General features: G+C 40.1%; 1 protein-coding gene across 1 annotated transcript in view; it reads left to right on the top strand.

Annotated features, from left to right (window-relative positions):
- pawr (PRKC, apoptosis, WT1, regulator) overlaps positions 1–26,568 on the top strand; it is a 72,345-nt gene that overhangs the window by 32,290 nt on the left and 13,487 nt on the right. Inside the window, exons 3-4 of the mRNA XM_046071868.1 lie at positions 15,646–15,771; positions 23,760–23,794. Coding sequence (XP_045927824.1) covers positions 15,646–15,771; positions 23,760–23,794 — 161 coding nt within the window. The remainder of the gene's footprint in view (positions 1–15,645; positions 15,772–23,759; positions 23,795–26,568) is intronic.

Consider the following 26,568-nt stretch of genomic DNA (forward strand, 5'->3'; position numbering starts at 1 on the left):
CGCCAAAACCACCACAGCGCCACCCGTCTCTTTTTGGTTGGTTTGTTTTTTAAGGCAGTGCACTTTTTATTCTGAACGCCCGGTTTAAAAGACTCAGGACTAAACAAGTTAGATTACTATTCTGAACAGATTTACTCATGGCCAAACCATCTGTGCATTTGGCTCTCCTGTGCAATTAAAAGAGCATGGTGATAGATTTGGGTGTGAAACCAATCATTTTGAACTTGACATGTGGTCATATTCAGTCTTACTGTACCCTTGTAGCAGCAAATATTTGAAATAATCCAAGGAAACGTTATATGCTGTGATTGATTTCTAAAGAAAGAGATTGGATTTTGTCTAAGTTTTGAGATTTATTAAGGCTACTAAATGAATTAGAACAGATGGATCCAGTTTTTGTGTAGTGGAAGTGTCCCAGATGGTATCAATTATAAAGAAGTTGCAAATTCATAGAGTAATTTTTACAGTGTGTCTCCTTATGTGTACACTACTGTAATATTTAGTGATGTTTGTTGTGCTATTAAAATTATTATAGGTACGAAAATCTCCATGCTTTGACTGCAAGGGGAAAATGTGAGCTTTTTTTTCTTGTAATAGAAGGAAATGCATGTTGTGGAAAATACAAAATGAGTTAACAAGACAAAGAAGACAATTTATTTCCTATAAAGCAGCCTAATCCCATTGCTAAATTTGATTTATAAAAGACGGTCCTTGCCTAGCGAGACGCTTCGCCTAAAATAATTCAATTGTGACCTGCTCTGAAGCTGCAGGTTAGGCGGCTTGCCAGAGGTATTTGTTTTCTTTCTACAAGACGCTATCTCCATAATTAGGCTGTGATTTAGGCTTAGAAATTCCTACCCCAACAGGCCAGGTCCGCCAAAAAGGCAACAATCTCAGGAGGAAATCTTTGCTTTTGAAGCCATTCTTCACTAATGACTGGATCAAGGCTCTGAGCAAACTACAATACCCAAGCGCTCTGGCATCTTGAGTGGACCACGATGTTTTTGTGTGGTATTTGATTGCATGCAAAATTTGTCTGGCCTCTGTTTTGAAAGAGACAACATTCCCATCTGGCTCAACTATGTACCTCTATAGGAATGCTTTTACCGTCAGATTTATTTTAAATTGTGCCAGACATTTCCTGTATCTGAAAGTCTGCTTTAATACCAAGCTTGGACACAACAAATAGCTCACAAGTAACACAAACAAGCTATCAGTTTAATGGGCATGAGAACAAAAGTATAACCTTACAGGCAATACTCCCTGGTCCAGCTGATCTTATTGTCCAATAAACTGCCTAGTAAATTGAGGAATTTTGGTTTGATGGTGTCTGTCAATGCCACCAAATGTTGCATTACACTCAGTATTGAGCCTGCTGTGGTTGCAGAGGTGAACAGATATTTCAGGTGATGTAAAGAGCATTCTGGCAGCCTTATTGCAGTCCAACTAGGGCAGTGCAACATGACAACATAAATTTGATAGAAAAACATTTATCGTTTACAATTTTGCTCTACTCTTTACCGTAATATTTCCACGAGGGGACAGTGCTTTGCACCGTGGTGAAGAAAGTTTTAAGTTGGATATTAGTTGTTTTTGGACAGACGCTGGCGGAATATCCAACTTAAAACTAACTTCACCACGGTCCGTCCACACATGTCGGCTCTACAGGGAAGGTACAGGAGGGCTCAGTCCATGCAAGCAAAAACGAGGTGCTCATACCTGAGAGAGAGAGAGAGAGAGAAGTCTGTTGTGTGGATGAGCCAAACAACACTATTCAAGCAGTTCCAGCCATGATTTGTGTGTCAGGTAACATTTAATGACTTGCCCACGGACATTCAGCTTACTTTCTAGTTAAACAAGACGTGGCATTGTTGTGATGTTAGCTACAGCAGCAGGATAGTTGTGAGTATCGCTGTCTGGAGCTGCTGTGTTGCTCTGGGACTGTCTGGTCTTGTCCTCTCATGTTGCTTTGTTTGCCGACCCACAATTTAGCTCACATTAGTTACACTTGCTGTATCATTCACTCTATCATGGTATTAGTCATGTCATTGGATTCCTACAGAATCGCATACCCCACCTTTTATGAAGCAGAGAATTATTAAATTTTTCATTGAATTTACAAAAAATGTTCTATATCGGGATCTGAGATTTTAGTCATATTGCACAGCCCTAAGTCCAACCATCAAGGTACTGCAAAATTAGACTAATAGATAGCTAGCTAAAACAGCTACTATGTAAAACATCCTCAAAGAGACCACAGCTAAAGGCATCTTGTGTGACCTTAACTAAAGAAAAAAGAAGTTTACAGGCTTATACTATTGGGGATGGGACACTAACTGAAAAGCTAGAAAGTAAATATAAAAAAACAACAAACGGTCATCTGAGATCATTTTGGCACAAACATCATACGATGATAGGTGTCCCACACATGCCTACTGACCATTCAGCGACAGTTGTATTTTCCTGGACAGTTTTTGATCTTTCTCCAGTGAGACTCCATGATGGCAGCACAAGTCTTTGCCAAGTGATGTGACACCACAGACCTTTTAATAACAGGTGTGTTATTCAGGTGCTGTTTGGGGAAACGGGATGGTTAAGCACTGCCATCAGGTGCCCTCAGGCTGCTACTGCTCTCCAGCTGCCCAGCGGTCACTCAACATGCACACACATACACACACACACATACACACACACATACTCACTGAGGGCAGGGCTGTCTCACCAGTTCTTGTTCTCTCAACAGCTGTCTTTATAATCAGTCACTAAGCAGGTACAGGCTCTCAGTTATAGTCTTTTGTGCTGTGCAGAAGTCTATTATTCCACACAGGCATGTAGGCATGTTAGGGCTTAGTATTTCAGTAAGTCACCCACAGTATTGAGAGTTATTTAGTTTTTATCAATTCTGGTTCTTATCGAACCCTGGCTTAGATTCTCATTGTTTGAGCCTGAAAATAAAATAAATTAAAAGCAAATATAATCTCTTTAAGTTTCCACAAAAACTCAGTTGTTGATTTGGTATTTTTTCTTTTCTTTTAAACGTTTTTGTTTTTCTTTCCTTTTTTGACAGAAAATAAGAACAGTGTGCTCTCCGTTTCGCCACGCAACAGTTTGCTCGCTTGTTGCTTCACACATGTTTTTTGACATGCAAGCATTAGCTGATTCTGGTGCATAATGCGATAATTGGTGTAATCAAAAGCACTGCATTCTCACACCAGCTGCAGGAAATAATTTGTGTTCCGCCCTGTATGAAAATAGTTTCAGTTTATAAAAAGACATCAAATCCCACGGAACTTAAAAAATGTAAAGTATAACACATGTCCAGGGCTTATTTCCTTTGTGGTCCTTAGCAAAGAGTCAAGAAATCAGGTGACTGGGTGACATCATGCTGCTAACTCAACCAACACAATCAATACCAATATCATCAACTAAAAATTAACAAATTACGGGTTCATACTATAAACGCATACTTGCATAATGTAGACGGAAGCTCAGTGAGTTCAAACCTCAATGTCACGATTTGTTATACGGAGATTAGCAATTCTGGGTAATTGGGAACTGGCTCCAACTAAGAACCTGACACAATATGCAACGTGGCTACACACCCAACATATTCAGAAATTGAAATGACCTAGTTTCACTGGAACAACCAGATTGAGTCACTGTCATGAGAGAGATTCTGTCACATTAATTTCCTCACATCAGAATTAGTAAAAACAATTAACTGTTTGACTACCAGTACTGATTCGGCTAAACCCAAAAGAAAGAAGATAGAGCAATGTTATCAAAACTTGGCTAAGCAGTGATGATGAATAAATGTGCAGCAGAGAGCCATGTAACAGGACACCTTTCTTTGGAATAGAAATGCAGTAAATCAGGAAGCAATTATGCCTGTTGTTATTCACCCTATTAAGACAATCACGTACAAATGCTTAACCTAAATTTAACTGGCTATAATTGGTTTAATCTTGTTCTTCTTGTTTTTGGTTTGTTCGTGAAGGTGTGTCACTTGTTTATATATTATATCTATTTTATACAAACCTGTTTGTGTCTGAGATAGGGATAGAGCAAACCTTTGAAAAGTGTGTACTTGGCCCATGTCGAGCCATTCTTTATTTAAAAGAAATTATCTGAATACTGGAATATGCAGTGTAATTACGCAGGAACATTATCATTCCAGGTTTAAAACCAAACGCTGACGCCTTCTTGCCACCATAGTTCTAAAACATCCTGAGCCCTAAACATGATTGTGGATAGGATTGTAGTGTATAGGATAAGTAGGTTATTTTTGCTTGTAAAAAAAAAAATAAAAAAATACAGTTTGGCCACTTTCTACATTTTGGAGGATGTTGGGCAGTAGTATCATCAAGCAATCTGACAATGTGTGAAAGTCATTTGCACTGTGGTTACTGCTGCCACTTTTGTAGCTTCCTGGATGCCGTGGACCTGGCTTTACTCCTGCCCAGCATGTCTGTGGTTCTTTTGATAGGTCTATGAAACCTGAATAGTCCCAGAGTTGTTGGAGCTCTGAATGAGCGCGAGCCCTCAGCCAAGAAAACCCAGCGTCTGCAGCCAAGAAACACGATGGCCTAGCAGAAAGGCAGCGAGCACTGAATGGCACTTGGCTCTCTGACTCTCTCCTTCTCATTAGATAAACCCAAATTTCTGCTCCTCAACTGTCAGAGCTCCACAATGGTCCAAGACATCTCTTCTCTTTGTGAGGTGTCCATCGTGAGAAGGGTCTGCTGACACAATGCCTCCCTGTATAAGTGCTGGGCTTGTTTCTCTGTCAAATGGACCGGTTCAGTCCATGCCAGATTGCAAGGTAGCCCAGGGCCAACACACTAAAGAGGCTTTGTGGGTAAAATAGTAGAATGGTCTGGGATACCAGATGTTAAACAACTGATTTGGCACCACGCTGTGGGCCAGGGTAAGGATGGGATGTTACACGTGAGGAGATACCAGACATTCTAAGAAGTACATTTATGGAGAATCTGAGGCTGCCAGCCACAGTTTGGGATCAGGGGTCACAGTGTAGTCTGCTGATAAAATGCCCATGAGATAAGAAGTTATTAACTCTGACGTACAAGATCTCCTTCCTATCCATCTGTCTCAAGGTCAAAAATGCATAAAGTCAGATGTACAGTTCATGCACTCAAGTGACTCCTCTGTTGGTGCTCATACAGAATTCAAAATGGTGACTGAGGCTACCAGTTATCAGATCAGAAATCCCAGATATGTAAATACTAATATATATTTTGTAAATCAGTTTTTATGTTATTAAATGTTTAATTTATGTACCCGTGTACCCAAAAGTTGCTAGTTTTGTGCTACAAAAAGACACTGAAAACCTTAGTTTACAGTCCAAAAATCCTTGCAAAAAAACGGTCTGTATTAACTCCATCTGCTGATGAAGACCATGAGATAGAAGCTGTGTCTCAATTTGGACATTTCCGTTAGTACACACATGCGTAGTTTGTACATTATACAACAGGGGTAATGTTGTCTCAAATTGACTATAGATGTGGTGGACTCACCGGAAATGACAATCGCAGCGTTCGACCACTTCTGCTGCTGGTTCTTCTTCTTCTTTAATGGCAAATTCTTACTGGGCAGATCATTATTGCCATCGTTTGGCCACGATTATCACGGGCCTGTTTGCTAACTAGACTTCAATTTTATTAAAAGTGAATAAAAATGACCATACTTCTACTTTTACGATCACATCCGTTGCAGCATCCTCTCCCACCATTTCACAAGTTTAAAGATATGTTTGTGGTCCGTCTGCTTCTGCTACGTAGCCAAGTTGGCAAACGTTGAGGGTGAGAAGTGTCCAGTGTTCCGCTCTCAGTTTTTTGACCGTTATGAATGTACCATCCGGGTATTGCTTGGCTTTGAACTTACAACAATAGTTGTCAGTGTGAATGCACTTTTGCACTCAAAACAAGAAGTGTAAGAATGGACGGGGGAGAATTGAGACACAGCAACAGTTTAAAGCATACATAAAAGCTAGTATGCGAACCTTGACTTGATATTTTTTACTTTGTCAAACTATATTTCAAGATTGGAAACTTCTCGATCCCATGCAAGAAAATCAAAGATTTTTAATATTCAATATTAACAGATTAGCGCATACATTTCTTATACAAATTTTCTTTGTTTTTCTTTCTAGCCTTTTATGTCTTTTATTAGATAGCCAGTAGTAGAGCGATGTAACTAGATGAAGGGAGAGTGAGCAGCGCAGGATGTTGGATGCTACCTCTGTGCCTCCTGGATTTTCATTGTCCTTTCTCCTCAATGTATGATTTTTTTTTTTTTGCTGCTTGTGTGGTTTTCTAAATCTGTTTGGAAGAGAAAAGGGTTAGTTGGCGTGTTTTTTTCTGCCATGAGTGCTACTAAAAACATGTATAGTAAAAGTGTTGGAACACTACCTCTGTACAGCAGCATGGTAGGACTGGTGAGTTTATGCTTTGTGCCACGCTGTGCAAAAAACATTAGGACAGGAAGGAAGAAGTGCGCATGCCAGCATCAGGGAGAAAACAAGATTAGGGGTTAGACAAAACATAGGTCCACTTCCCCCTGCAGCCTCTGTACAGCAGGCAACCCGTTATTACTGCTGGTTTGTAGGAACAGGATTCATTACCAGGACACAGGACTCAGGAGAGGCTGCCTGGATAAACACTCTTACAGCCATTACCACCAGTCTGCCCCCGCCATCTCTATCTGGCTTGAGTTACAGTCATCCTGGTCTGTGGTCGGTACACAGATGTTAAAACTATCTTACCTCTTTCACGACGGCCCAAAGCTCTTGTCCTAACTGAGGGAGAAAGCAGCTATTTTTCAATGTCATGTATTAAGAGGATGACTGTCAGTATGGGCAGGATGGCTGAACATTTGTTTTACTCTGCAGATAACCATAGTCATCAGATTTCCCATATAAATGCTGTTTTATATTCACTAACCTAACAATTTATTCAAACTTCTTGAGCTTTTTATTTTCCTCTTAAATGTCCCCTTAATTTAGAAGCATCAGTATCTCTCAATAAGGGCCAGGTTTTGGGTCAGTTTCAACAAATTAAGTATTCACATTTTCAGTATTTGCACTATTCCAGGCAGCCATTGATTTACATTCATTACTGTACAGTTTGAAATTCAATTGGCAGAATCATAATGAACATCACGTTACATTATAGCTGTATGTTAATGCAGTTTTAAGTGGACATCATTTAAAAAGTCTGCACTAGGTTACATCATAATGATAACTTTGACAAAGTGAATGCAGACTTGAGGTTCACTCTGATGGATTTCACAACTAAGGTTTCAACCATCGGCTGAAAGACTTTTGTACTACGCTTAAGACACAGAAACAAGTAGATATCTGTAACAGCAAATTTCTATAACACAGTTAATTGCAAACTTGCTAGCTGTAAAGTGTATGTGATTTGTAGTTAATGTGCTGAACATGAAAAAGGCCTGGTATGGTCCTTTTTAAGAGTATGACAATATGGTATACATCATTCAGAATCTACGGGATTCTCGCTAAAGGATTTTGTGGCAGCACTTTTACATCTAACTGATTATAAATATGTGTATATATATATGCATAATTTTATACAAAATTCAGCCTGACACAAAAAATTTATCCACAATTGTCTTAGTCCTCTACCTCTTTGCTGGTCAGTGACATGGACCAATCAATGTCAGTTTGTGGACAGTCTTTTGGCTGGTCAAACGCAAGAGAAAACAAACAGGTGACCTACTAATGGGGCTTTAACTACACGCTGCATCTCCTCCATTGAGAAACAAGTCAGCAGTGTTTATGAAGAGGAGGCTAGAGCAAATACACAAAAACCTTTCCAGCACAACAGGGCAGGAGAGTTCAGCCTGCTTTCTATTTCCTGGTATGACAGTGTTTATACCTGGAGGAAATGGAACACAAAACACAATAAAAGGAATTGGTCGTCACCTTTTTATGAACCAAAAGGAAATGTGTCAGACTTGCATGCACTCAAACACTGGTAAATTTACCTTATTTACTTTGTATCTTTATTTTGTAGATTTTTACCTCATTTAGGTGCCATGGATGCATAACCAACATTTAGGTACATGTAGCACATGACATGTTTTAAAATCCCTAATTCTGGAAGGAATAAAGTGGATGGGTTTTTATCTTGAGAGGCAGAAATGGCATTTGAGAAGCACAACAGATTTGGCATTTTCTCTGCAGTTATGTGAAACAAATCTGTTATACATAAATTAAACCACTAGCTAAATATTTATCAGGGATCCAAGGCAAAGCCATATAATTACACAATTCTCCATGATCTTGAATAATTTCATGGCATTAAACAAATTTAGTTAATGTCATCCATTAGCAACTTTTTACAGTTTTACACTGCCTGTCATGTAACCCTTCATTTTTCCATTTGACTCATTAAGTGTTGCTTACCTGCAATTCTTAATTTCACCTGCCTTCAATAAGCACGTCAGAACTCATTCACAGCTGGATACTGGTTTGAATTGATAATGATTGTTTTGCACCTCAGGTTGACAGGCAAAGCAATGCTGTTTTTCAGATTGATATAGTGATTCACTGGATTAATATTCAGATGGGTACAGTGCCGTGCCTGTGGTGTTTATAGAAGCTTGGTAAACTACCATTACTCCTAAAGCCTTTCAGTTTGTCCACGCAAAGGGGTCACAGTCTCAAGACTATTACAGTCTGCTGATGGTCACAGGCACAGCATGGGGCTGCAGTGATCCTGTTTAAAGCAGGGAAAGGGGTTATTTAAGGTCTTCCTCTGGCTGTGTACACACTTCGCTGTGTTGTAATCCATGTTAAAGAGCTCTCTTAGCCATACTGCAAGCTGTTTGACATTTACTGTTCTTTCCTCTCTACTCAAGTAGTCAGAAATATGTCGAAAATGCTACTACATGTTGCATACAGTTATATACAGTAACAGTAAAAAAAACAAACAAAAAGGGCACAAGCTTCACGTTGCGGGGCAACAGGGAGCAAAAACTGAACAACGCGTGTTGACGTGTATTTGTTGGAAATTCATGCCTTTCAAGCATCAACGAAAGATGGCACAGTGGATCGGTATTCTCGAGCTCCCCCAGAAACTACACCTCTGCGCAGCATAAATTCGGCAATAGTTAATCACAAAGTTCTATGGGCTCCTTTGGGCCCTGGGCACGTGCCCGGTGGTAATTAATCCCTGCAGAGGGCATTTGACCACATTTCCTCACACAAAGTTGCACCTAGAGGGCACTGCTTAACAATTTTTCCATTGGAAAGGCGCCCATTAGGGCACATCACATTTCCTCACACGTTGGGGCACCCTAGAGGGCACATTGTCTTGTTTTATTTACCATGAGTCCACCACTGCAGAGACATCTCTACTGCAAACCTTCTGCTCACTGTAATTGTTGCTTTCTGTCACACTAATGGAAGTTATGTAAAAACTGTGTTTTTCTATAATGTGTAATATATTGAAAGCACAGTATGACCTTATCATGTATGAAACATCTGTCTTTTGTTGCTGTGGTGCTATCATTGGCTGCTATCCAGCTGTAAACTATACTTTTGCATATATGCCAACATAAATGCGGACACCGATCTCAGCCTGACATCGGCCTGGTATCGGTCAGCTCTAGTTTCAGACTTCTTGCCAGACCAGACTTCTCTGAGCAGGGGACTGAGCAAGGGCCTTGTGGTTTTCTGTGGAGGTCTGCGGTGTTGGAGTGTAAATTCCCATTTATACAGAGTGAACCCCCCCACAAGTTGCTAAAACTCCTCTGTCCTCTCAACCCTTCGCGCACACACACACACCCTCAACCAGACTCTTTACAAATCTGTTCCAACCTACTGTGGAGGTTATAGACCAGAGAACAAGTTTGGCAAACTTAAAGTGCTACAAGGGCTGTTTCCCACAGATGTATCAAAGACAGTCCAAGATCTCTAGCCAGCCCTGCTGAGTCCGACTGGCCTCCCCTCAGTCCTTTGGCTCTGTCTGACACATCCAGAGGAATGCTGATGCTGCTATCTCTGGGTCAACAATCACAGCCGGACCCCTGTTTGTCAGAATACTCCTTTAATTTTGAGGTCTGGGTGAGTGCTGATTAAAATATTATAGTATCAATTGGAGTGAAAATTGGGGTCAAGCCGACTTCAAGCTCAAAGCCAAAAAAGTGCAAGGCTTTCACTTGATAAACACACAGTCTTAAAGAAAGAATCCCGGGGCTTTGTGGCCAGTACAAGCTTTGATTCTTGAGAATGTCTTGTACGCTGTTTGACTCGACTCTGTCCCCAAACAACCCTCTGACAAAAAAACCCCTGTTGTGCATTTTTGGGATTCGAATCAAATGAAAAGGCAGATTTTGGAAAGAGTGAATTAAGCTATACAGGGTATTGACAATGGTGATAAATCTTAAATGCAGTGGTGTTAAATCTTGAAAATGTACAGCTTTAGTTTTTGCTGAGAAATGGGTTTTAATCTGTTTAATGCCTTTTGTGTTTTTCTTCCTTTTGTTACTCCTCTTCCTTGGCTCTGTGTTGATCTGTGTAACATAAGTATGCTGCTTTTTTGGCCTGAACTCAACATCTGGTTAAAAAAAAAGTTTGTCCAAGAAAAGTACAGCACACTCTTCCTTTTTTCATTCTAAAATAAAAAGGGTGCAGGCATTGATTACCTACCACTTCTAAACCTTTTGCACAGACATACCAGTAACTCTTGATCATAGACTGTGTGGACATGACGATATTTGGATGAGAGGCTGGAGCTAGCTAGTTTGGTTAAGTTCCTGATTGGTCTTTTATGCAATTTCAAATAAAGAATACTATCATATGAATAAATTTAATATTTATTCATGTTTGTGGCGCAGATCAGTGAAGGTCCAGTCACACCTTTTTGATGCTGTCAAATGATGTCTAACTCTGGCTCAGAGTTGACGTACCTCTGCTGGACCTAACACTGACCTTGGCAGTCTGTAGTGTTACATTAATCAGCCAGCAGCTCTGGGGTGGATGTCCTCACTTTGATCTCTGCCATACCTGTGCTGTTGTCTGCGCTGACTTGCAGTCCTGGTTAAAAGACATTGGGCATCAGTGTGCCAGCGTCCCTCTTCTCTAATAGATCATCTTAATGAAGTCACTGTGCTGTGGCGAGTGGCATGTGATTAATACACACAAGTCATTAAGCCTGCTGTATAAGAGTGTGCCGCCGGCGGAGGTGGCCTTTGCTTGTTTAGAGATAAATCTGAGGACTAAGTGGACAGGGTACTGGCAGGGTGACAAGGCAGCATGGATGTTCATATTGGATCTTAACTGGGTTCTCTTAGAAGAAGAGGGGGTATTTGGGTTTGGGCTGATAAATAAACCAAATTGACAAGCCTTAAATGTACTCTTATCTCAGTTTTAAATATATACATTTAAAATAAACACCAGCTACAGCTAATGATGTTTGAACAAACCAACCAGTCAGCCTACTATTTTTAGCTGGTCAGACTACAATGATTCCAAACATATAAGTAAGCTATCATGAAAGACATTTTAGATCATATTCCTATTTTGGTTTATGATACATTTTAAGAGAGGGTTTATTAAATATTTACAGACTGCTGTCTCACATCTACTCAAGTCAAGTCAATAAGTGGATTTTGTTTCTAATCAAATACAATTTCAATATGACTGTGCCAAAAGATGAAACTTTTTATTTAGTGTTGAACCCAGAATAGAAGGTTTTTATGAATGCTGGTTAGAAGCCTGTTTTCTGTGGAGTCAGTTTGAAAGGTTATCTGGTGTTAAACAATTGTAAAGTATGTATACAATAAGGGAGGGAGTAACAAGCGATTTTTTATTTAATTGCAGATGTCACAAATCAGAGATTTAAAAATGCATGTGCTAGAAGGAAAACCTAAGAGAGGCTAGGCCATCACAATGTGTGAAAGATATATGTAGATTAGGTAAGACCCCTATTTCTTATTCAAAATTGACCTCTGCTTGTAATTTTCTGCTTTATTGCTAAATGAACTCCATCATTGCTATCAAGAACTGTATGTTCTCTCTTACTACTGTGTCATAGCTTATTTTATAGTGAAGAAGTTCTTATGGAGCATCACCTCTTACTTAATACATCTTTAGAGCTCATTATTTCACGTCTGTGTGAGATGTTCCTGTTCACGTAAAAGAAATTGCACGTAAACCATCTGCTAAATTCTTCTATACAATCCACCCCTGAGTCGACTTGCTGCGGAACATTTGGGTGACATCAGAATTTGGCAGTCCATCGTTTCTTACCTCTTTTATATACTCTAATGCTGCAGGTCTACTGGCACACAATGTTCTCAGCTCACTCAAGATAACCATGAGGCACCATCACTTTGACAGTCACATAAAAGGAAAATTCCATTGTAGAGAACTAAAGCACACTGCCTGCTGTTCTGCAGACAAAGAATCAGATGCATTCAGATATTGGCAGCCAGGGGAAGAGCTTTAGAATAGACGACTGATCGTTTTCCTCCCCAAAGAGAGAGTTTCCAACCACAACAGACATTCCAACAGACCGTGAAGCTCTGCTCCAGATGTAGCTTCTTTAATTCTTCATGTGAAAAGTGACGGACGTGGGTATTGAGGCTGGAGCAGACCAGGATACTTGTTTTACTTGTCTTGCTAAAGTAAACAATCCTGTGAGGCCGTTGGTCCTGCTGTAAACAGGAAGCAGAAGCTGGAAATCTGTCCGCTTTTTTCAGTTTAACCCCAATAAACCCCAAAAATCTCTTTTGCTCGGCACATATGATCATCACACGAATCAATGTTAGTAAAGTTATGTTATAACAACTTTTGGCTGTTTTTTTTTTTTTTTTTTTTTTTTTTTTTTTTTACAGGATTTACCTTAATTATAGCTCATTAGGGGGCAGTTAATCATAGTTAATTGTCTATTGACTTTATTTCCAAGATGAATAAATGTGTGATTCTAAAATATTGAATTGTTTTGTATATTTTTAATTAACCCATGTGCTTCCATCAGACATAATCAGTTGCATCTTGTGAGCATTCATCCAGCTAACCAAAATTGATTAAGATTGACAGTAGAATACTTTAAAATGACTATTTTAGGTGAAAAAAGCCAGACGTGATAGCACTTTTTTCCAGATTGATGTTAAGATGAAAGTGTGATTCACATTTATCTCCGTCATACTGGTGCAAAATCATGATAGTTTTCAATAAAACAATGTGTCCAGTCAGAATATCAATCTGTTAAAATCAACCATAAATCATATTAAAGAACGGTACTTTTTCTTATCCTACAACACTATTTGTGTTTTGTTTTTTGAAAAGAAGAAAAAATTATCCCAAATATTTATTGCTTAAATTTATTAAATGTGAACACGTTGTTAAGTTCTAACATGTGTCAAAGCATCACTCATTGATCCTTCCACAACTTCCCTCCCAAGGTAAGAAATTGGCCAGAAAAATAAACAGATTTATTTTTATGGTGTCGAGAGCAAAAACATCCCTTATATGGTTGCACGCAGATCCCCCTTTTCCCTTTTTATTTGGAATAGAAGAAATGCACAGTAATTTGGAATACTGGAGGGCAAAACGGGCTGCATCTCTATCCAAAATAAACTTTGAGATTCCCAATTCCACATTTCAGGCAACTGTGTGCATAGCAAAGTGGTTAGTCACTGCACAATTCACTATGTGTTGACACAGACAGACTTCTGTTTAATATCTTTTTTTATTTTTTATTTTTTTACTCCAAAACCTCTGTACTTCAATTCCCACATATTGTTACGTCTTAATATTGAAATGATGCTGTGTCAGGTTGGCAACTAAATATTTCTTGTGTAGGCTTGTGTGGGTGTGCACATAGATGGATGCAATTAAAGTTTCTTAAGAACCCCACAAACTATGGAAATCCAAACCTCTCTGACATAAATAAGGTAGTATTTATTGGAGGGCTTGTTCACATTGTGTCTTCTCCTGTGTACATGCATATTAGAGACAGAGAGAGGACTGGTGAGCACAGAGTTGTATCAGGAGAGAGAGAGGGCTGGCATTAGACTGTAAGAGTCAAAAAGAAAAGGGGCTGGCGTTTTCCCCAAGGAAAACTGATAAACCGTTTGGCAGGAAAGGCCTTGCAAATGACCGCATTCCTTGTTAACCTTGTAAGGCTATTTTTACCACGAAAAGGGCCTTTTGAGCGGGTACCTTTTGTTTGCCCTGCAGCGTGAAGCAGGAAAGACTGGTTTGCATTGTGGCCCTCCTGGGAGTTTGGCCCCGATATCTGTCTCTCGTCACGATCCAACCATCCATCCTAATGCCGAGCTCTGTTTTAAGCAATGCATCTTCACCTCTTAGACAGATGAACCCGTTAACTCCACCGCACAGTTCACTGTAAAGTATTGCAAATAGGAAGCTGAGGCTGTGCACATATTTCATGATAAAGCTAAGATTGAAATGAGTTAAGTTGATGGTTTTCCCAGGCAATGTGCATTATCTCTGCCTAAATAATGAAAGCAATCCCCCCCCCCCCCCGATTCCTCTGTCAAAGGGATGTTTGCTCTCTGTATGTTTGTACATGTCTTTTATTGTGTTTTCAAGGGACATTCCACTGGTCAGAAATCCCCTCTGACTGTCCCCAGGAGGTGAAAGGCCCTCGAACAGACTGTCTTCCTGTTGCCTTGCTCAACTCCATCTAGTGTGTGGTAGTGTTCGAGCTGCAGCTCCTCAGGGATTCCTGGAAGTGAATGTGATCATGTCTTAAGAGGATTAAGAGGAGACCTTAGGCGTGTTGAGGCAGAGGTCAACAACGCTGTTATGGTGGGAATGACCTCGCCTGTCACCACACATCTGTCAGAGCGTTAACATGTACTGAAGTGACCCAGTTTACTGTTGGCTCTCTGTAGGGACCTGATTTCTTTACATCATGTAAATGGGAAATCTGATTTCTTTAAAATCATAGTAAGGGATTAGAGAAACCTGATTAGAACAGCAAGGTTTCTGTCAGAGAAAAGTGATTCCTTGGCCATGTTCACTCACAGCCATGCATCTTTGTATCCAAAATAATAAACTCATAACTAAGACTGAAACTGGCGGTCTATAAAAAAATAACAATAAATAAACACTTATATACTATTCTCTCTCTCTCTCTCTCTCTCTCTCTCTCTCTCTCTCTCTCTCTCTCGATATAGATAAATAATATGCAGCCAAGGTTAAAAAAAATATGCCCTGGCTAGTGAAGAAATTAGATTACTGAAAAGCATGTCACCACAGGTTTAAGAGTGACCTTGGGTCTGTTTCACAAAAGCCATTTTCTAGCACAGCAAGTGTCCGATTTCACTGATAATCGCTGATTAAAAAAAAAATTGTCCTACTGGGCTCTCATGTGCTTATGAATGGTTTGCTGTTGATTAATGAAATGTGTCACAATAAGCATGAAGGCATTATTTGAAGTTGTAAGCCAAAGCTTGCATGTAGCAAATTTGGTCCCCAAACACCAAGGTGTTTCTTTCTATGCATATAAACTTGTTCTCCGATTTCATGTGTGCATGTAAACGTAACATATCTGTGACTGTTCCTACTCCACCCATGGCTGGTCTAATGATTTGTCTTCCATTGTCATTCTCTTCTTCTTTTCTCAGAGCCTGGATGAGCTGGACGATGATGACGCAGGTGAAAAGGACCGGAGGAATGAGGAGGAGCTGGTTCAAGCCAACACTTTCCAGAATGAGGCCATGACAGCTGACCTCGCCACTGCCCACTTAATGGTAAGACGTAACGTGACATGACAGGAGGTAGGAGGAGAGAGCTACACACTCATAATGTTTTTCCATGTACTCTACCTCTGGAGGTGACTAACCCTGTGGATAGTTTTGGTGGTATTTACCCATGTGTTTGAGATTTTCACCCCAATACAATGAAGACAAACAATCAATGTTCAATATGAACACTGAGTTCATAGAGAGTTTATTCATAGCCAAAAAGTCTTCCAACATCCAAGAAGAGACATGATGTCTGCAGTAGTGCCTGTGTATTCCAGTCGGTATTTTCTGCCTCAAATGATGTTCTACTTCTCCTCCACGCTTTACTTGAGCAGAATATTGTACAGATTGATACATCAGTGCTGCCAAACTGAGGCACTGTTGCTCAAGGAGACACCCAGAGAGCTCAGGAGCTGAGTTTGTGTGAAAAGCTGCAGTGATGCAAAACCCAAAGGTGTCTCAGTATTTCATCATCACCGTGAAATCGGCTAAAAGCAAAAAGAAACACCTTAAAGTCTGTGCCCTTTTGATTTGCTTATTCCTGAAGCTGGTTGAACATACAAAGTGTGACATAAACTTATTTCTATGCAGCTACTGTTGATGAGACTTTATAGAGAGACGTATTTTGCGTGTTGGGATGAATTGTGCATTCATTGATTAACTGATGGACTGAAAGGGGATCTACAATGTGAGGATATCTGAAATGAGGATTTTCTGCTTTTCACAGTTTTCTTTCAGTTGTAAATTAAATATATTTGACAAAAGAAGCAATATGAAGATGTCAACTTGCGCTTCTTTGTTGTTTTACAAACTAAACGAGTAATCAATTAAGTAAAATATCAATGGAATTACAGATAATGAATATAATTAGTTTCAACCCCAAACATGAAACAAAGCAATGATTTCTACATTACACACCACTTAGTGTTTCTCTGTGTAGCTAAGGTCCACAAACTTAAGAGCCACATTCATCAAACTTCATTTCAAAGCCAGTGTTGGGATCTGCTTTGTGTATAAGGTGTGTGGTTCTTAACTATGTGAGTCAGCGACTATTGATGTCTACAAAATGAGTCTTTTAATCTTGGCAAGTTTATTTAATAAAAGTCAACCCATGCAGAGACTCTTCCTCCAAATAAGACCAGGAGCTGTCTGTAGAGTGAGGACATAAATGAATTAGTAAAATTGAAACCAAATCAGAAATGACACGCTCATAATTTGAGTCTTTTTTTTTTTCTTTTTTATCGAGAACAGTAGTTCATATTCAGTAGTGCAGTGTATGTAATTTCAAACTTACTTCAAATACACACGGAGTGATTTTCAATAAGAAATTGAGCACACGGAGGATATGAAAAGCATCCAGCTGTGTAACAACCACAGCAGCCTCCACTCTGTATTTCTGTAAAACATCATCTGATTGACATAGAAATTGCTATTTGAAAGAAATAAAAAATACAAATCAGACGGCTCTGACAACTCCTATGGATGCAGCGAAGAGTTGCATTCCAGGTGGATTGGCTGTTATGCACCAGCAGGCTTATTTTGTTTTGGGCTGGAACCGTCTGAAGCTGTTTACGCAAAGCGAGGGCTTGTGTATGAAATATCGACACAAACACCACACTAACAGGAAAATTGTGACAGCACCTGCTGAGATGTGGCCCGGATAAAAAAAATAAAAAGCAAAAGATTCAACTATTTACATCAGCTAGTCTACGCCTAGGCAAACAACAGGCAGTTCAGTAGAATTGGTTTTCTGCAGCTTCCTCACAGTTTGTCCATTTAGAGGAAGAGATTCACAGTCCATCATTTGAAACAGAATATGTCTATTCATGCCTGCTGAATCTATTCTTTTCATTACAACATAACGCCTAATGCAGACCAGATGTGGCTATGCAGAAACTAGCCATTAGATGTCTCACTGTCACTCATATAAAACTGACATTTATATTCTGCCGGGGGTCCTGTGCCAGCGTGCTCATAAGGAGGCAGACTGGGAGAAATAAAGAGCAGGAGAGATCCAGTGTGGTCAGTGGATTTACTACAGAGCTGTCAGTTAGACATCTGTAGAGACAGAGCATCCCAAAAATGTGCCGTTCCTCCCGGGCCCCATTTATCAAGGGGAGACAAGCAATTGCCATGTCAGGCCCGTTATGATATACAGCGTCCAGTCTGGTATGAAGATATCTGGACAAAAAGTTCTTTAAAAAAAAAGCTCAGTTCAGCTTGTGTTCAGAGCTGTAGGGTCTCCCCAGGTCTCAGAGCATTTCCCAACCAAAATAAGCTGTAACTCTTCTGCTGCTAAAGACATAATGGAAACTCCACAAACGATCATGGTTATTAAATATTTTATCAGATGATTTAGATTACATTTTTCCATCTCTTTCAAAGGACCTGTGTTCCATTTAAATTTGCTTATAGTGCTGATGTGTATTTGTGCATGAACACACATCTCTTCTTCGTGTGACTGGACACATCTATCTGATATGTGCAGACTCAGTGATGGCCAGTCAGAGAGGCCCACCTCAGGCATGTGTTCCTGGTTATCAGGCCTTACCTCCCTCTGGTATGTAAGTCCTACAAGGAACCCTGTTTCAGTGATCCAGCATCCAGAACCATATGGAACATTCCTCGGGATCATTTGCATTTAATGTGGCGCCAGGTCCACAACATAGCTGCTCAGATCTCTTCTCTGCCTCTCTCACATGGAAAGCACATAACTGCCTACAATCTCCATCCAGCACTTTTTAACAAGCCTCATTAGCATTTTTAATTAGCACCTTTCAGTCCAAAAAATGTTGCTGATGCAGAGCATCTTGTCTGAACAGCAGGCAAATGTTCACTACCCATCACATGGCATTTCCAACCACGAGCAGCAGCTCCCTGTGCTAGCAGCAAACTGAATTTTTGCCTGAGACTACATTTAATCACCGTTCACACCTTTTGTTGATTCAAGATTTCATGCATTACTGTTATATAAGCCACACCAATATTTATCTTTGACAGGACAGCCACCAGCAAAAACATTTTAGCTAGTTGGTGAGAAACTAAACAAAGTGGTCACAGCAAACCAAAGGAGACTACAGCAGAGCTGATCATTGAATTCAGTTATCATTTAAAGAGCTTTTTGGCCTTTCCCTTTCCTTTATTGTGTTATATCTTTTTTAGTTCATGCAATAGATTTGCAAAGTGAAAAAGTCCACCAGAAAGGGAGTTATCATCTCCAACAGAAAACACAGCTCCTAAACTGCCTGAAAACAGCTCGACTGTAGTCCAGCCTTTACTTCCGTAAACTATCTGCGTCATCATGCTCTCCTAGTGGCTAGTGTGGAGAAACACACTGAGCTACAGCACACAAAGTGACATCCACCCACTGCCTCCCCTCAGCCCCACCCTCTCTACCAAACGTTAGGCAGTCAATGGACATAAAGTTGTTACTGTGATTTAGAGAAGGTGCACATTTAAAACTTTACGTATGAAAAGATCCGTTTGTTACAAACCATTAACTCACCACTATGAAACTTTTGCTCCAGTCTAGGTTGCGAAGCTGGTTCGGGAACATGTACAGCTGAACCGAAGCCGTCTTTACCAGCATGTCAGGACCCGCCCTACTCTGCTTCTGATTGGTGCAGTACCTAGTGCGCATGTGCAACTCCCAACAAAGATCAAATAGAAGTGAGATGCTTCACTCCGTAGCTAAAACAGAGTGCTCAACACTCAGGGTGAATAGAGGTGCTGCAGAAATGTGCAGTATGACAAAAATATTGTGTTTTTTGAAAATTAAATGTAAACCTATTGTGGTACAACCTCTTAATAAAATGATGAACCTGAAAATGAGCATAATATCACCACTTTAAAACATGAATATAAAAAATAAGGTGCACAGTGCAGATTAAGCAGCCTGTTTTTTTTCTAGTACAGACATTACATAGGTGCAAGACTAGTTCTTTTAAGAACCTTAGTGAAATACAGGGAAAAGTTCCTTTCACGTTCACAAGGGTAAGAGGTTAACATGCCTTTGTGCTGCTGTTTACAGAGTAGTTTGCAGGTTAGTGTTGTTTTTATCTTCAGCCTTCAATTGATGTGCCAGGTTGGCATTTTGACATCTATTTTCAGCCGGCATCAAAGACTCAGACAGCTAGGTGAGGCATCTTAATGAAAACGTTGTGTGAGGCATAAAGAAATTGCAGCAATGAACGATGGGAAAACAATTCAGACGTTTTCAAACAAAAGACAGCCAGTGATCTTTCCCAAGATAGAGACTTTCCAGTAGCCTAGTTTTGCTGGTTCATGTATTTGGCCTGCCCGCATCTTCTAAATGCCAATCATGAATACATATTTGAAGAGCATCTCGCCCTCTTTCTTGAACTTATTGAATTCCTCCAGTAAAATTGTGATCTTTATCAGCTTTGTGCAGAGAAATGCTCTGAGCGCTGCACTGTTAGTGGCTGGATAGAAAGCCAAAGATCACCTTTTCATGGAATTGGATGGCATTCCTTTAGAGATTTTTAAATTTAAAGAGCTGTCAAGACATAAATCGTGGATCACATCAAGCCGTAAATGTCCGAGCAAGACATTTGAATGTGTTTTATAAGTCTGAAAGTGGCATGGAGTGTTTCTTACAGGTACACATACACACAGAAATGCACATAAAGTATTAATCTGCTTAAGGTCACTGATAAAGCACTTTTTTTATTGTTGATATTTGTCTCTCTGTATCCTTAGTAGCTCTAAACGCTGTAGCGGGGCTTATGGGAGCTGTCAGCGCAGCTCAGGCATGATAAATAAAGATGCCCAAGCTTATATTGTGTGCAGTGAAGAAGTCACACATGAATTACACTGACCTTGTCTCACAGATTCATATCCCAGACAGGAGGTGCACACTTGCAAAAAAACTTTGCCAAAAGCTGCAGTAGTAATGTGGGAAATGAAGTCTGGGATGTTTGCTGTAAACACAATATGATTTCAATTTCAGATTTTCAGCTGCGTATCAACCACAGACGTATGTACCTTATGTAATATGGTAATTTTGACTATATCGCATACTGATATAATTGAGTGTTTGTAAGATATATTTCATATAAATTATTGTGACTGCGTGACCGCAATTCTCTTTGTTTACCAATCAAAAGAGGTCATAGTAAGGATGGAGCCCTGGTTGACACATACATGGCATTTTCTATTTAACTATCTGCAGTAGGGTGGACATGCTGCCTCAGTGTAACTGCCTGAAACTGTCTGCAGTACTCAGACTATGGTACAAGATAATGAATTCGCGTGAGACTCTGACAAACTGCAGATGATTATAAACAGATCAGATATGGTTCTTCATTGTTTCTGCAGTGTTTCTGAACTAATCTGAAGTCAACGCAACACTGAAGAGGGTCTAATAGCTGGAGGCCATTAAAGGAGCTGTATGCAACATTCACTGCTACTAAATGCACTAGAGCACAAGCATCTCAGACCAAATCAAATGGGTGCGATGGCCCAACAGACTCTATTGAGCAAAACAGTCATATTACCTTGCAAAAGACACTTCATTCAAAGTGGAAAGAAACAAAATAACCATTAACACTTACTTTTTTTTGCTTATGCTTATGTATTTACCCCATTAATGCCATATATTATTTTAGCTCTTACTAGTATTTATTGCTGCTCTTACTATCTTTTGTCACTTGTAGATCTCTTACTGTATCGTTGCTTTATTGATACTTGTATGTTCTCACCAAACTCACCAAAACTATCTTTGTTGTCTTTTGCCTGTTCTAACAATCAGCTCTCGTTTTGATGGAAATAAACCCTTAATTCGCCAAAACTATCTTTGTTGTCTTTTGCCTGTTCTAACAATCAGCTCTCGTTTTGATGGAAATAAACCCTTAATTCGCAAATTCGCCCATCAAAGTATATCCTATTTTAAACACAGTCATTCTTTTGATTAGTTATCTCTCTTTCCCTACAACAAACAATTTAATCATTTAGTCCTGTAGTGTGAGACTTGCTCATATATAACTGAGTAACTGATTACTTTTGGAGAAATTTTGCAGTTTTTTCCTGTGGCTGCAGAAATGCTTATCTTTAACACCAGCATTTAATTTATACCAGTCAAAAAGGTGCTAGCCATTGGGTGCAGGAGATAAACCCCCTCTGCTTTAGCTTTACAGTCTATATGCATTTTGTTTTGACTGCACATGTCACAATGTCCAAAGGAGGATTGGCAACGTCTGCTGACCGCTGTGACCTTCACTCATATTGTTGTTTTGACTCATATTTCAGCCCTTTCAATCAATCCAGTCCACTGACCCTTGTCAGTAGGCCAATAGACTTTGAATATGAAACATGCTCATGCTGGATCTTACAAAATGGTAACATTTCTGGGGAAATGTGAAAGCAAACAGTTATTTTCTACATTGTCAGGTTCTTTTTGGAAAACTAGCTGCCAGGGTTTCCCGGTCAGCTGTATATTCAAAAGATCAAAGAATCCTCTTGGTTTGTTCAAGTTACACAAGACTGTGGAAGCAAGAGAGTAAACACACATTTACATTTAGACAGCATTTCCATTTCTACTCTATGATGTGTATTGACAGGACGCTCTGTCAGAGGAAACGTGGGGTTACAGCTGCTTTTTTCTCCATACCTAATTATTTACCTTAGGACAGGTGTGTAATAATAGTACTGAAACACCTAGTCGATCAACAGATTTCTGACATTTTATAGACTGAACAGTCAGTTAATTCAGAAAATAACTGACATGTCACTCAATAGAAGAAAGTTTTACTTGCACTCCTAGATGTGTGACACTGACCTTCCGTTTTTGTCTTAATCCTTAAGCTATACTTGGTCTGGGTCTTATTTTCTAAAAGTCTCAAGCACACCAACTCCATGGTTCTACTCTGTAATAAACTTAATGGGTTCAGGCTCACTCTGAAATTGGAGTACAGTACACTTGTTTAGAAGCACCATCTGCCTGCTTTCAATTAAATTCCTGATAAGACAGTTTGTGGGGAAAGAATGAGGAGCTAGAAAAGCCTTTTCAGGTGCATCTGCAACAGCTGTTGGATTACAATTAGAAAATATCTGTTTCAAAAACAAAATGAATCAAACTGCTCTTAAATCCAGGTGTTGCTTGAACCAGGCCATATGCGCAGATGATACGTATGATATGCATGACCCGGTGCTGCTGCAGACTGCCCTCTTACTATCCACCATCATAGTTGATCCATCCCGGCCTGAGCCAGGGAGGAGATGAGGGCCGGGATTTCACCCACAGGTAATAGATGATATGTCACTCAGAGAGAGAGGCTGGTGCATGCTAAGAGTCGGGCACAACGTTTCCCTTCACCCAGTAAAGCCAACTTCTAATTGATGGATTGTAACAGAGCCAGTGCTCCTCAATCAAACCCGGGACCCTTCACTGCACAAGACCTTAGGAAAGAGGAGATGTGTATTCATCACACGGCATCTGTGACATGAACCTCATTCTTTGAGGGAGGCGCTGTTTTACCAAAGGCGACTTTATTGGAGCATGACTGCTGTATAGAACTAAACAACCTTTAGATCATACAGTAATGGGAAAAGAAGATAAACATACACGTCCATTTTGCAAAATAAGATTGCCTTCCACAACTTGGGGCTATAGGGCTCCTGCTGAACTATTAAATGCAACAAAGCTTATCTATATATCAGCTCAGCAGCTGCGATTCGCAAACGTTCGTACACAACCTAAAGGCTTTCTATAAGTGCTGCTCTTGATAAATTTCTATTATCTCGTGATGGGATTTTGTGATTATTTTTTTTTCTTTTTTGGTGACCCAACACAACCCAAGGCAGATGAACACAATAGATGATACCTAAAAGTTCACTCTGACATACACTGCTTTTCTGAAATTACATTACTGCTTGAAATTAGAGACATCACTGCTCCAAATTACATTGGTTCTGCAGTTTTAGACCCTTGAGTTATTGTTTTTGGTCTGAAAGTATTCCTTTCCTATTTGTTTCAGGAAACCCCCCGATCTGGGAGCGGCCGCCACAAGAGGTAAGACTCATTTTATTATCCTGACACTGTAGAGTGGAGTTTATCTGCTTCTGCATCACTAGTAATGTGTCAAGAGAAGGAACAAAGGCCAGACTGAGAAACGGCACTTTGAGTCATTATTTACGAGAGCAGATTCCTTCTAAAATGGTCTGAGGGCCTTTTTCTGGTGCATCACTGTTGATTTTTTTCCACCCCTCTGTGCTGCTCTTTTCATGCTTTGGGCTCAAGAAAGATGACTGTTTTGAACAGTAGTTGACAGGACACCATCTGGACCTTCGACACTTTGTTCAGACCATCACTTCGCTGCCATAGCTGGCAGGGAGTGTTGAAAGTAAATCATTTGCTTTGAAAGGTTTGGAGTCTAAAATGTGGGGTTCTGTTCGGTCAAGATTGCTTTGGCATTTGATAAGGGGCTTTCAGATTTTCAAACAACCTCCATCAAGATTGATGTTTGGACAGACACCTAATCTGGGCCATTTTTTTTTTCACACAATTTGCTGTAGATGTTTTGACAGAGCAAAATTTGATGAAAATACATGTTATTTCATCAGTTTCCCTTATATTACAGTATCAATTAAACAATATTCACACACTATAAATGTTTTACATTGTTTTCATCTGAATTGCTGCTGGACCATTCTCTAGTGGGAAGTGGTGCAATTTATTGATTAGATTAATCCTCACAACGCAAACTGTTACGCAACATTACAGGTGGTGAAGTCCTTTGAGAATCTCCAGTGTGTATTTTCTTTTACATTATTTGCGACCAAACTGTGAAGTTGTGGCCAACCCCAACAGCCAAGTTCACCAGCTGACATTCAATCTGGCCATGTAATTATGGCTGCTGCTCTCATCAGCTGGCCTGGCCACACTTGGACGCTCTGCAGTTCTGCAATGGATAACCTGCCAGGTGGGCTGGGCAGCACAAGATGGCTGATAGAGCAACTTTATAGATGTGTGTCTCTCTAATTTACTCCCTTTATGTCAACCCTCCCCTGTCTCTGTAACTTTATCTTTCAAACCATTCCCTTGCATAGTTTGTCCCTGCTCTACACAAAAACTCCTTTTGTAATGTTGTTTTTTTTTTTTTAACTATTTTGCAGCGAAGATACATGGTGTTCCATCCTAAATGGGGATATCGCATTAAATTCTATTCAAATATCTAGCGTTTAATATCGTCTTGCTTTTGAGCAGTGAAACATGTCTGATAGGGTGCATGTGGCTTAGAGGTAGAGCCGGTTGCCCACTAATCTCGGTTTGATCTCCGGCTCCCCCAGTCTGCCCAAGTCCCTTGGGCAAGATACTGAATCCCAAATTGCTCGGGGAAGCCCTGCCGTGTGTGTGTGTGTGTGTGTGTGTGTGTGTGTGTAAATTATTAGTTTCTTTCTGGTGAGCTGTTGGCACCTTGCGTGGTTGCTATAGAACATAAGTACTTATAGTAAACCTATAGTACTTTTTCAACCTGGACCCTTTTCCCCATTTTTTTTGTGTCTTTCCCGCCTTTATTTGCAATATTTTTTTAAATAAATGTGTCGTATGTGATATTGAGGCCCACACTTTGTCTAGGTTCTCCCTGTTAAGCGGGAGCCTTTCCATGCCACTATGGCCAAGCACTTTCTCATGGTGGGAATTGTTGGGTCTCTGTAAGTCTGTGTGACGTTCAGATCTATAAAACCCCAAAGTCACACAATAACACAAACTAACTAATATATCGAAGCAGCAGTTTATTTGCAATAACAAAAAAACTCCTTTTGTAATGTTGCAGTAGACCACCAATTCCTGTGTTCTGTGAGATAAAATTACTGTTTTTGTCAGTGGAGTCTGGTGACTTTGAACAGAGTGACAACACTGTTGCTCAGTGGCAAAAACAAGCACTTTTAGTGGACATACGTTGGCGGTGCACATATGCCCAGAAAGGATTACATTGCTGTAACCGGTTTCAAAAATAGTTGTTCCAATTTGTCACTTAGACAGGTTGAAAAATACCAGAGTTTCCCTTTAACTTGTTAGCTTGCATCCCAAAACTTCATCAGTATCAAAAATAGTTCAGTGTCTGAAGCTTCTTCTACCTTTTTTAAAAGAAATAATACAAAAAGAAACTATGTACATACTGAAGCTCATCTTGGGTAGCTCATCAGGGACCTTGGAGATTGGAGCATTCAAAACCAAAACACACCTGGGCCATCTCTGCCTATCTAGAAAGCTTGAAATATCAGCTGCCATGGAGATAAAAGAGAAGTGATTGACATTGATCAGCTACACTTGCAAGCCCCCACCCATAAATTATCGGAATCTTTTGGAAAGGGACTGGGAGATATTACTGATTACATCTTTAAAACGACTGTGAATGGAGTTTGAGGGAATGGTAAGTATCATGAAATAGGCATGGTGGTAATCAGATGGTTGAGCACTGTGTGTTGTGGTTTCCAGTATAGTTTTGACTCATTCCACATTGACACTTTTGTGAGAGACGTTGTTAAACCTGTGGCTGCTGCTGTAGCCTCTTGCGTCTCTGCTTTCTCCTTCCCACCTGCTGAGGCTCCCAAGAGTGTGTGATTGGCTCAGCCTCTCTCTCCCCCAGACCTCACCCTGCAGGGTGCTAATGGGCCACGGTGTGATATTTAGTATCGAGGCCATGGATGTTTAGGCTTGGCTTCAACACCCGCTGAGCACCCTAGAGTACTCTTGTTTGTGTGTGTGTGTGTGTGTGTGTGTGTGTGTGTGTGCGTGTGTTTGTGTGAGTGTTCACATTTATGGTTTGTTACCAGGCAGGA

Source organism: Micropterus dolomieu, linkage group LG16 (genome assembly GCF_021292245.1).
Source record: "Micropterus dolomieu isolate WLL.071019.BEF.003 ecotype Adirondacks linkage group LG16, ASM2129224v1, whole genome shotgun sequence".
Taxonomy (NCBI): domain Eukaryota; kingdom Metazoa; phylum Chordata; class Actinopteri; order Centrarchiformes; family Centrarchidae; genus Micropterus; species Micropterus dolomieu.